Source organism: Herpailurus yagouaroundi, unplaced genomic scaffold (assembly GCF_014898765.1).
Source record: "Herpailurus yagouaroundi ecotype Mexico unplaced genomic scaffold, PumYag 190, whole genome shotgun sequence".
Lineage (NCBI taxonomy): Eukaryota > Metazoa > Chordata > Mammalia > Carnivora > Felidae > Herpailurus > Herpailurus yagouaroundi.
This window is the reverse complement of record NW_024412421.1, coordinates 25,519,138-25,531,852: the sequence shown is the minus strand read 5'-3', so window position 1 is coordinate 25,531,852 and position 12,715 is coordinate 25,519,138. Positions and strand designations below refer to the sequence as shown.

Genomic DNA, 12,715 nt, shown 5'->3' with positions numbered 1-12,715 from the left:
AAACGTTGAAAAAAAAAAAAAAAAAAAGAATGCTTCAGCTTAATTTGCCCCAAAACTCCATGTAGCATTATGTTTTATATGTATATATAGGTTATGATTTTTTTCTCTAGTTGTGTTAAAAAATAGATGCAGGGGCGCCTGGGTGGCGCAGTCAGTTAAGCGTCCGACCAGCCAGGTCATGATCTCGTGGTCTGTGAGTTCGAGCCCCGCGTCAGGCTTTGGGCTGATGGCTCAGAGCCTGGAGCCTGTTTCCGATTCTGTGTCTCCCTCTCTCTCTGCCCCTTCCCTGTTCATGCTCTGTCTCTCTCTGTCCCAAAAATAAATAAACGTTGGAAAAAAAAAAAAATAGATGCAAAGGGCAGGTTAAATACCAAAGTGTTATTAATGAGTACCTCTGGGTGGTTAGATTATTAGTTTTTATTTTTCTCATAGGTATATTCTAATTTTTTCAGCATTGAATATTGATTACTTGCATAATAGTAATTATAGAAAATAGGGGTAGAGTAGGGAATGTACTGTTTAAATATCTCTTTGATCTCCTTACATTTCAAGAAGAAAACCTGTAACCCCCAAAATAAATATTTTGGAATTAAAAGGGATTACCTGGGCAGTCCCTAGAGGAAATTGGAAATCCCAAATAGTTTGGGTGTGGGGGTGTGTTCTTAAGGGATTATCATTTCAGTGATAGTCTTTACATCTTTGATTTATAATTGATTTCCTTAACACGTGGTTGTAAAAGTCTTCTATCGCCACAGCCTGGAGACAAATACAGTGGTCCAGACTTACAACGCTGGACGTCCTGTTTGGAGCTGCTGCTGGTGTCTTGATGAAAGTAATCACATCTATGCTGGACTGGTCAATGGTTCAATTCTGGTGTATGACCTTCGAAACACGAGCTGTCACATCCAGGAGTTAGTACCCCAGAAAGCCAGGTGGGTAGCCACTTACTTTTCCCCTGTAGCAGCTTTCTCTTGGACCGTTGTATGAATCCTGTCTTCTGAGTGTGTTTCACAGTTGATCAGAATTCCTCAGAGGGCAGTTCTCCTGAGTCCAGTGAGGTGTTGTCACTTGGGAATCACTAAGATCCTTAGAGCATGTGATCGTGGTATTTCTACACAGTAGAAAGCCCTGGTACCAAGTATAGCCAGGTTCATACAGTCGCTCCTCCCCCAGCGTGGCAAAATGAAGTCAGATCTGTGTTCAAAACCAAACTCCTTGGTCTCAATTCTTGACCTGTTACACAGACTTGCTTTAATGGCCACATGTCTAACACACAGGAAGAGATCAGTAAGAGGGAGGCCTATAAAAAAAAAGATTTAAAACTTCCCTAATCTCCAGCTAAACCAACTTGGTCTAAAGATACCAATTACTATGATTTATCCTTTATAACCATTTACAAAGTTGGGAGGTTTATAAAGTCAGCCCGGATTCTGAGGATGGCTGGTCACCAGCACCACTGTGACTCTTCAGAAGATATCACCATAGTAGTAACTGGTTACGAAAACCTAGGCTCAACACTTTGAGGTCTTTTCATTTGAGTGGGGTATAATCATGCTTCAGTTATGTGGTCTGTAGGCCTGAAGATGACTTGATGTAAACTTCTAGAAGTGTGAACTGCAGGCAAGCATGGTAACTACCACTGATGTGGAGAGATCTGCTCTAGAGTAGGCAATCAAATAGAGCAAATAGCAAGGAAAGAATAGTTGTATGCAGTGTTCATTTCTGTTTTAGTTTGCTTCATTGTGACATGACGGGGCAATGAAAGAAAGCAGGCACAGCGACCACTTGGGCAACTTCAGCAGAAACAAAGTTCACAGGAACATAGTCTACCGGCTGACACTTCTGAGAGAATTCTTGGCACACATTCCCGGTCATGTGCTTGCAGAAAGAGATTTAGAACATTTCTAATGAAACCGTCCTGTTTCTGAATTAAAATGTAGTTTTTTCAGGGGCGCCTGGCTGGCTCAGTCAGAAGAGCATGTGACTCTTGATATCATGGTCATAAGTTCAAGCTCCACATTGGGTGTAGAGATTACTTACACAAATCTAAAAAAAAATGTTTTTGCTTCAGGCTGTATTTTAATTGAAGGGTCTGTCAACTGCATCTTGGAGACTTTATTAGATGTATAAGCTGCATTTACTTTCTGACTTTCCTTGTGTACACATCTAACCCCATTTCTAGAAACTTCACACTGGTCAAGCTCTCTTGTAACTGTGACTTTGTAGTATTAAATTTCCTAGTCTTTTTTTTTTTAATTTTAAAAAATTTTTTAATGTTTATTTTTTGAGAGAGAGTGAGATGGGAGAGAGGAATCACTAGTGAGGGAGGAGCAGAGAGAGAGGGAGACACAGACTCTGAAGGCCGCTCCAGGCTCTGAGCTTGTCAGCACAGAGCCCAATGCAGGGCTCGATCTCATGAACCACAAGATCATGACCTATGCTGAAGTCAGACACTTAACTGACTGAGCCACCCAGGTGCCCCCCTAGTCATTTTTAAAAACTAATTTTAGAATATGCGACATCTCCTCTGAAATTAGATGCCAAAGATTATATGTGTACTCTTTTAAAGTTTCTGCAGTATGGGTTGGTAGATTTTACCAGATGTCAAAGGATAGTGACCCAAAGAAGGTCTTTTTTTTTTTTTTTTTTGAACGGTAATTTTTGAGAGACCGAGACAGAGCACGAGCTGGGGAGAGACAGAGAGGGAGACAGAATCTGAAGCAGGCTCCAGGCTCTGAGCTGTCAGCACAGAGCCGGGTATGGGGCTCAAACCCACAAACTGTGAGACCGTGACCTGAGCTGAAGTCGAATGCTTAATCAACCAAGCCACCCAGGTGCCCCAGAAGGTCTTTAACCTCTTCTGTAGAGGTGGAAGTGTCCTTGAGGGCTCCTGCTAGTGGAGTCTGGAGTAGTACAAGTATTGGAATGTGACACATCGTTTCCTTTCTTTCCCTTCAGATGCCCACTGGTATCCCTGTCATACATACCCAGAGCTGCCTCGGCTGCATTTCCTTATGGTGGCGTGTTGGCTGGAACCTTAGAGAACGCTTCCTTCTGGGAGCTAAAGATGGGCTTTTCTCATTGTCCTCATGTGCTGCCCATAGAGCCAGGGGGTTGCGTAGACTTTCAGACGGAGAGCAGCACCCGGCATTGTCTTGTGACCTACAGGCCTGGTGAGTGCTGGGACGTCCTTGTTCTGTTTGGGAGCAAGTCGGTTCAGGGGAGGAGGGGAGAGCTTGCCCTGCCCTTCAGGTGGCACCGGAGAGCCCCTCGCAGGCTAACAGCTCTTGCTACTATATTGAGGCTAGTGGCTTCACATTCCTCCATAGATGCCGCCTCTACCCCTCGCTTATGTGACAGGGCAAATTCTGCCAGGTACTCCCTGGAGCGAGTTAGCCCCTTTAGGAGCCCCTGTGACTTAGTAATGGAATGAAGAGTCCTGCCCCTGAGGCCAGGGCATCCCCCTCAGCGCAGTTTCGTGTCATCCGCCTGCCCTGAAGGAAGATAAAAACCGAGGCAGGGGGTGGAAGGATACAGTGATTTTACTAAAAAGGATAGCTTATGCCAAGAATTGTTTCCCTCATAGGCAAAAGTCTATTGTAGATAACTTGCTTTATCCTAGCCTGCGGTTCGGAATTTCATTTGTGCTGTATTATTTTGTTCTTGTTGCTTTGTTTGCTTTGTAGCTACTCTTGATGATCTAATAAACTGTGGCTCTTCCACTCAGTAGTTTGTAATCGTGTGAGGTTCAGGATCTTCGTTAATTTCCTGGGATCATCCCCACGGAGCAACACTGACTCCTCTGTCCCGTAGATAAAAATCACAGCACTTTACGAAGTGTGCTGATGGAGATGTCCTCCACGCTGGACGATGCTGGAGAGCTGGTCTGTTCCTGCCATCCTGTGCAAACATTCCTTGGGGGACCCTCTTGCAAACTACTGACCAAAAGTGCCATTTTCCAAAACCCGGAGAGTGATGGCAGCATCCTGGTGTGTACTGGGGATGAAGCATCAAATTCTGCCCTGGTGAGCCTATTATTTTTTTATACAGAAGTATGTAAAGCGAAAAACCGACGTTCTCCTTGATTGCACACATCTGTGTATGTGTATGTGTATATGTACGATTGCTTGTTTTTACACCAGGCACGCTTGAGACACACTCTGTAATTTGCTCTTTTCCCATTTAGCTTCCTAGCTTGGATATCTTTCCATTTCAATATCTGTAGATTCGCCTCATTCTTTTTTATATGAGCTGTAGTATCCCATGGGCCGTCTTGTGAACCTTTAAAACAAAAATTAAGGAACTACTGAAACTCCTATAAAACAATTGTTTCAGGCAACAGTTTCATCACCAAAAGATGAATGATTGATGGGGGATTGTAGAGTGGATGGGTCAGTCTTTTATAACCTGAACACAGTGATCGACATCACTGTAAGTGGGTTAACAAAAAATAATTCTCCTCTTAAATTTATTTTGAGAGAGCGCACGTGTGTGAGCAGTGGAGGGGGAGAGAGAGAGAATCCAACGCAGGCTCCATGTTGTCAGCAAGGAACCTAACGTGGGGCTCAAGTTATCACAAACTACAAGATCAGACTTGAGCCAAAATCAACAATCAGATGCTTAACCAACTCAGCCACCCAGGCACCCCAATTTGCCTCTTGATGTAAGAAGATAGGAAGTACATAGCGCCTTTTATGAGATGCCCTTGAACCTAAATGTAATCAAGCTTTGGAGCATTGCTGACCAATACAGTTGTGCTAGCCACATGAGCTCTTGAAATGTGATTAGTGTGAATGAAGACTTTAATTTTTTTAATTTTTTTTTTCATTTTTAATTTAAATAGCTTTATGTGGCTAGTGGCCACCATACTGGATAACACTATAGATTAAGGGTAAAATGATATGAAGTCAGTAAAGAAAACAATAGAATCAGTAAAGCAGATATGGTGAAAGCTTAATTTGTTGTACTACTATGCTTTATATTAAAATTTTTTTTTAAATTTTTTTAACATTTATTTCTGAGAGAGTGAGAGGCAGAGCATGAGAGGGGAGAGGCAGAGAGAGAGGGAGACACAGAATCCAAAGCTGGCTCCAGGCTCTGAGCTGTCAGCATAGAGCCTGACACAGGGCGCGAACTCACGAGCTGTGAGATCATGGCCTGGGCTGAAGTCGAACACGTAACCGACTGAGCCACCCTGGTGCCCCCTAAAATTTTTTTTCATAACAGGGGTGCCTGGGGGTCTCAGTCGGTTGGGCATCCGACTCACAGTTCGTGAGTTCGAACTGTGCCGACAGCTCAGAGCCTGGAGCCTGCTTTGCATTCTGGGTCTCATTCTCTCTGTGCCCCTCCCCAACTTGTGCTCTGTCTCTCAAAAATAAATAAATGTTAAAAAACAAATAATTTTTTCATAACAAAAAGTTTTTGAAAAGGAAAAGAAAGCGCTAGTTATTAGATAGATTTCATGAGGGCTGAGAAAGGGACTTTCTGTCTTGCTGAGTGTTCTGTGCCTAGAAGAGTTGCTGGCACCTTGATGGAAGAGCTGAATGCTGGGCTTGCTTTTCAGAGGTAGACTCATTGCTGATCACCGTGGCAGAGCCCACGCCTGATGTTGTGTGTCCTGGCTTTGTGAAGGTTGAGAACAGTCTGTCGTACTCCCCTGGCAGCGCTCTCTCTGCAGCCCTTTCAAAGTTGTCCGATGATATTAAGGAGTACACTCGTGGTGAGCAACGGGTGTTGTACGGAGCTGTGGAACCGCTATATTGTATAGCAATATAGCAATAGAGCAAGCAAGTCCCCCAGCTCAATTGAATGACTCCTGACCCTGAACTCTCTCTGTCTTCTTTAGCTGTGGGATGCTGGCAGTGGCTCGTTGCTACAGGAACTGCAGGCCGATCAGCCCGTCTTGGACATCTGCCCTTTTGAGGTGAACCACAACAGCTACTTGGCTACCTTAACAGAGAAGATGGTCCACATGTATCGATGGGAGTGACTGTGTCTGCAACTTGTCAGGCATGCTGCTGGTGAATGTTAAATGTTTGCTAGCACGTAACAGCCCTGAGCAAGATCTCTGCTTACTGTCTGTGGCCTAGAACTTCTGGGATCATGGTTCCTTTGGATTAATGTGATTCGAAGAGGCCAGGTCACTGAAACACTACAGACTGTGTATTTGCGGTGTCCATCCAAAGAATACGTGATTGGTAATTGCATCTACATTATCATTGTCTTGGGCTCAAAGCCTTCACGAATCTGTTGAGAATCTGTATTTCCGATCAGACATTCTACTGGACCTCAGAGAGTATCGTCCCAGCAGTCATTTAGAACGAGTGTGCAGCAAGCATTTTCTGGAGGGTGTGACACCCACCTAAGTGGTCTTGTCACTCAAACTCAGGAACGGATGCTAACGTCCCAGAAGAGACTGACCATCTCCATGTTGCATGGATGCAGAAGAGTCTTCAGTTGAACACAAGAGGGCACTGTACGACCTGGTGAAGAATTTGATCCATTTCTGACCTTGCGTGTTGACAGCCTTTCAGCAACTTGGTCTCATCCCCGCAGAAGTGTGAGGTCGAGCGCATCTGGTCTACTTTGTGGCAGCAACAGATACATTCCAGGTGTGCGGTGCTGGGATATTGGCAGGCCCAGTGATGGAGGCAGCTGATGTGCTGTGGACCCTTTCGGAATGCTGAGTACATTAGGTTCATCACATCGTGGGAGCCGAGAGAAGAGACCGGTTGTTTGAGCAGTGGGGAAGCCTCCTTTTTTCTTGCTGTCTGAGGACCTCCGGATTGATTTTACATAAACCAGTGCTCTGAAGACCCCTCCTTTTCCCTCTTACTAGGAAAACATGAGCAACACGTCACAGCTCTTGTTTGATTCTCTCCCCGTAAAAGAGGTCAAGGGAGAGGGGCTAAGCAAGACAGGCTTGCAAAAGAGAAGCTGCTGAGACCACTGCTGGGAACAGAAGCTAAAGCCTTCCGCATGTGAAACTGGTGTGTGACTTCAGCTTCCTCTGATATGCCTCCCTTCTAGCCTTTTTAAAGACTCTTGTCAGTGAAATATTCTCAGGAAGATAAGAGTGGTTGGAGACCTGTGCGGATTGCAGGGAGAAGCCCATCAGCTTTTGTTCCAGCCATGGATTGTCCAACATTGCGAACTTCACTTTTCTCCAGTAGGGGGAAAGGCTTCCGTTTGTATCTGTTTGCCTCGCCTACGGCTGCTCTACTAAACCGCAGTCTACAATAGAACACGCCTCAGGGTGTGGGCGGTCAGTGCCCCGTTCTTGGAAGTAGGATGGCCAACAGTGTGACTTTTTTAAATAATTGCTCTAGAAGCGTTATTATTTTTATTTTAAAATAGTTCTGACCGACAACTCCTGAGCGGTTTCCAGCATTTCTCACCAGCAGAGGGTTATTGCCACAGATATCCCCAGAGTTTCAAGTTCCTGTTGTGCCTTCTAAAGAGTGGCCTCCTTCTGTTTTAGGACATCTTTCAAAAAGCCAGTTTCCAGAGCCTGGGAAAGAGCCCCCTTTTCTCAGAGGAGATACTCCTTTCAATATGTTGATGATTCAGAATGACGGCCCAGACCTAGAGCATCAGTGGCAGAAAGGGATTTGGATTAAAAAGCAGGACTCATCTGGTTTCAGCAGGTCATCAGAGAGGATGCAATTGGCCCTGGCTGCCTTTGTCTTTGGCAGAGACAAATCCCACGGTAGGGTTAGGATTTGACCAAGGCGGATGCTGATTGATTCCGCCACGCAGAGGAACCAAGGGACTTAACTACGAGGGAAGTTGGGTGAATCTCATGTCTTGCCAATTCTTGCGTTCCTCCAGTAAATTTGGACATTTTAGAGAGAGATTTATGTAACTTCAACTGGTTTCTTTAAAAGAAAAGACCTTGCCCCCAGCCATCCTACCCTTGCATCCCTCATCCAGCAGGAGATCATGTAGTCCCAGGCTCTGGTCTCCTGTGCTGCAGCAGGCTCTGCCCCGACATGTTCCCTCCCCCCTGTCTCTAAGGGAGGTTTCCCGTATGAGGGTTTGGAGTTAAGCAGACTCCAAATATCTTATTGGCATATATCCTTGTACCTGCTGTGACAAACAGGGCAGTGGGATCTCTGTTCATGTTCTGTGTTTTAATGTTTGTGCTTTATGTTTTAATGTTAATATGAAAATAAAGCATTTGCTATGTGTACCAACTGCTGGCGTCTTTTGCCTCTCTGACTGCCAGGGGCAGGAACTTGTCTGCCTCTTGGGCGAGGGGTACAGTCTCAGCCTGATAGATTTCTTCATTTCATGTGGAACTGGGTCTGAATTTCACAGGATGGTCCCTGGATCTGAAGTAAACATCTTCTTTAAATTGATGAGGTGGTTGCGGTGGTTTAACTGGCAATTCTGTTCTACTGTTGTTAATGGGAAGCTGTGTGTTTGCTTCTTAACTTACCCACACTGGTTATTTGTTTGCTTGCAGATCCAAAGGGCTTAATCTTGGAAACTACACTTCGCAGACTCCCTTTGCCTGCTGGCTTCTTGTTACTTACTTGGAATCCAGAAAACTGTAGTGTGGGGGAGGGGAGTGCAAGAGAGGATTTACCCTTTTATTTCTTTCGGTCAGCGGCAGCAGCCCTGGGCAAGCGTGGACTCTGGGTTCCTGCTCGGCACAGTTCTGGCCTCTTGCCTCAGCGTCTTTTTTTTGCGTTTAGTTGAGGTATTTCTGTTGCCACAAATCACGGTTCCGGGATTAGGTTAGAAAGGCTGAAGATGTTTTCCAGCTGAACAGCAAACAGAGTATACTCGATTCCAGGAGGACCAGATCCATAGGTATAGGCTTGCTGTTGTCACGGAGCCTGGTGCTCCAACAGCGGATGACAGAGGTCCTGGGAGTAACCCCCACATTCCTAAGAAACCAAACGCCATTATTTTCTCTTCCACGGTACTCTTGTCTCCCATCTCGGTGACTGGCTGTCAAATGAAGTTCTGGAAACAGACATTTGTATGTCCTTGTATTTTAATGAGTCAACTTCTGCGTGTTGGTAACAATTGCTTCTGTTTATTTATCCCTTTATAGTTTACAAAGTCCCTTCCTAATGTATTGATTTTAAGCAGTGTTGCAGAGTAAGTATAGTTCTTCCAATTCACAGGGGAAGCAACAATTAAAAATCCTATTAAAGGAAAATGACAGTAGGTGGCGTGTAATTAAATTTTTCATATCCTCATGTTTACATCCTGTCCTTTACTGACAGCTAAGCAGGATTTGGGAAACCTGGGTGGAAGTTCACTTTCATTCTTGACGTCTCCGTCTCCGGGGCAGCCTAGGCTGATTCCCCCACAACTTATTCCTCCTACGTTTAAAATGAAAATAAAGCAGACAGTCGTGAATATTATCGTTGATACTTTACCCTCTTCTGGGTGCCGCGGCCGGGAGCACCACCGCCCAGTGGAAGAGGCTAGACACATAGCTAGAACCACCCAGGTCAGGGCTCATCACAGAGGTCAACGGAAGGGGGGAAAAACAGTGGTGGAGCTGTGTGTTTGCTCTAGAAAGCAGGGTGCAAGGCTGGCTAAATAAGGAGCCTGGTGTTGGGATGGGATGTGAGGAGGGCTGCCATGGCCACGAACCTCACCAGCCCCTAAAAGTAACACTAGCTTTATCCGTATATGGCTACAATAAGCAGAAGGGCTCACCTACAGGCTGGACGTGGGCCGAAACTAACAATATCTGGATTTGGTTAAAAGGAAATGTTCTCCTCTGAGAGGAAAACAAAGGAAATTCAGGACTTAGCAGATGATTGGGTCAAAAGACCTGGAGGTTCTGTTCTGTAAGCTAAGCTCTGTGTGAGTTGCCAACAGTTGGGTGGACTGTGAGTTCATGAAAGTGGCGGGCTTGGCAGACCACTTGTTCTTGAAATAAAGGAGGGAATACCTTCCCCAGAATAAAGACCCTGCCATCTGATTAAAATGCCACCGCTAGGTTAAAGCAGTGTTTCCAGAAGGGTCCTGGTCAATTCCTAAGCTTGAGCTATGGTGGGGCTGTGAGATGTTGGTGTGGCTCAATCGTTTCTCTTACACGTGGTGTAGAAAATTGGTTGTCACTCAAAAGGTCATATCTGGGGATATGAATCTGGGGCCTTTCGAAAAAGACAGTTGATTGTTAAATTAACCAGGACCACGTAGGAAGGAATGAGGGCCTAACTTAAAGGGTGTTGAGGACAGGAGAGGAGAAATTGCTGTGCAAGCTTAAGCCCTGTGAAGTGCTGACACCTGACTTGTACCCCAGTGGAAACTCTAGAATTGACCATGCCACCAGTTGGCCTCATGAGGATGGTATCCTGACTGTCAAGAGTGACACTGCTTCACTAGGCATACAATATGCTCCTTCCCTCAGCTCACATGAGTCATTTGCTACCCGAGTCAAGGAAAGGAAACCTACATTATCAGTTGCTAATATTAATGTCTCTGATTAAGACCCTCCCTCCCCCTCAAAAAAGGCATGAAATTCCTTTAGAGTAAGGACCACAGTTTGTGCAACTTGGCAAATTGTTGTAAGGGAGGTAAGGACATCCATACCCTAAAATGCTGGGTTCCTCTCCGGATCTTAGATTCTCAGCCTAGATAATCACTGACATGTCTGGGACAGACAAGTTGAGGTCCCTTAGCTGCATAACTTGGGCATGCCTGGAAGCATGTTATTACTTTTTTTTTTTAAGTTTATTTATTTTGAGAGAGACAGTGTGAGTAGGGGAGGGGCAGAGAGAGAGGGAGAGAAAGAATCCCAAGCAGCCTCCGCACTGTGAGCACAGATCCCAAGGTGGGGCTCAAACTCATGAAACATGAGATCATGACCTGAGCTGAAACCAAGAGTAGCACGCTTAATTGACTGAGCCACCCAAATGGCCCTGCTTTTACATGTTTCATCCCTTAAGTCCCAATGTTAAGGTACACCTTTTACAGAATTTGCCCAGGTATGGTGGCCATGAAAATGAGCCACTCAGAACTCCCAACAGTGGGGAGCATAATTGACTGCTGTTCCAGCTTATGAACTCTGAAAATCCATAACTGCATCCACAGTAGGGCCACACTTCCCTGGGGTTATTCCAGGCAATGACTGAGGATGGCAGGGATACTGAGGCCCATTTCTAGGAAAGGCTGAACAGTTCAGTCTCAATTCAGTCTGTTTCCACCCACACATCTTTCCATCCCTCTCCATTTCACACAGGGTCAGACCTGCATCATGTTTAACGGCTCTTTCACTCACCCAATTTTTCCTACAGATGTTATCCAAAATAATTTTTTTCGCATAGCTAATTCCTCCTCTTTTTTTTTTTTTTTTAACGTTTATTTATTTTTTAGAGACAGAGTACTAGGAAGGGAAGGGCAGAGAGAGAGGGAGCACAGAATCTGAAGCAGGCTCCAGGCTCTGAGCCGTCAGCACAGAGCCGGATGCAAGCCAGAACTCACGAGCCATGAGATCATAACCTGAGCCAAAATCAGATGCTCCACTGACAGAGCCACCCAGGCGCCGCCCCCCTCCTTTTTTTTTTTTTTTTTTTTTTTTTTTTTGCTAATTTTTGTATTATGGTATGGTAAAATGCACGGGACACATCTGGGTGGTTCAGTTGGTTAAGCGTCCGGCTTCAGTTCAGGTCATGATCTCACGGCTCATGAGTTTGAGCCCCACATCAGGCTCTGTGCTGACAGCTCTCAGAGCCTGGAAACTGCTTTGGATTTTGTGTCTCCCTCTCTCTCTGCCCCTCCCCTGCTCGTGCTCTGTCACTCTTTCTCTCAAAAATAAATAAACATTTTAAATCTTTTATTTTTTTTTTAATTCTTTAAATCTTATTTAGAGAGAGACAGTGTGTGTGTGTGAGTGGGGAGGAACAGAAAGAGGGAGACACAGAATCTGAAGCAGGCTCCAGGGTCTGAGCCATCAGCACAGAGCCCAACGCAGGGCTCAAACCCACCAACCATGAGTTCATGACCTGAGCTGAAGTCAGACGCTTAACCGACTGAGCCACCCAGGCACCCCCCAGAAATTTCTTTTTTAAATGCACATAACACAATATACCATGTTACACATTTTTTTCTTTATTATTTTTTTTTTTTTTAAGTAATCTCTGTGCCCATTGTGGAGCTTGAACTCACGACCCTGAGATCAAGAGTTGCATGCTCTACCAACTGAGCTGGTACAGTTCAGTGTATTAAGTTCATATTGTTGTGCATCCATGTCCATAATTTCTCAACTTGTAAAGCTGAAACTCTACACCCATTAAATAATAATTCCCCATTCTTCCCTCCTCCCACCCCCTGGCACCAACCATTCTACTTTCTCTATTTTACTGCTCTAATTACCTCATATAAATGGAATCATACAGTATTTGTCTTTTTGTGACTGACTTATGTCACTTAGCATAACGTCCTCAAGGTTCACCCATGTGGCGAGATATGTTAAAAATTTCCTTCTTAGTGGCACCTGGGTTGCCCAGTTGGTTAAGCATCTGACTCTTGATTTCAGCTCAGGTCATGGTCATTAATTTGAGTCCCATGTCTGGCTCTGTACTGACAACGTGGAGCCTGCTTGGGATCCTCTAAACATTAAAAGAAAGAAAAAGAAGGGAAGAGAAGAGAAGAGAAGAGAAGAGAAGAGAAGAGGAGAGAGAAAAGAGAGAGAAAGAAAAGAAAGAAAGAAAGAAAGAAAGAAAGAAAGAAAGAAAGAAAGAAA

The 12,715-nt window shown here is 44.9% G+C and overlaps 1 protein-coding gene across 1 annotated transcript in view; it reads left to right on the top strand.

Moving 5' to 3' along the window:
* Positions 1 to 8,196, top strand: part of RFWD3 (ring finger and WD repeat domain 3) — a 43,563-nt gene extending 35,367 nt beyond the window's left edge. Inside the window, exons 10-13 of the mRNA XM_040443128.1 lie at positions 756 to 932; positions 2,959 to 3,173; positions 3,814 to 4,025; positions 5,846 to 8,196. Coding sequence (XP_040299062.1) covers positions 756 to 932; positions 2,959 to 3,173; positions 3,814 to 4,025; positions 5,846 to 5,989 — 748 coding nt within the window. The 3' untranslated portion in view covers positions 5,990 to 8,196. The remainder of the gene's footprint in view (positions 1 to 755; positions 933 to 2,958; positions 3,174 to 3,813; positions 4,026 to 5,845) is intronic.
* Positions 8,197 to 12,715: the final 4,519 nt, after the last annotated feature.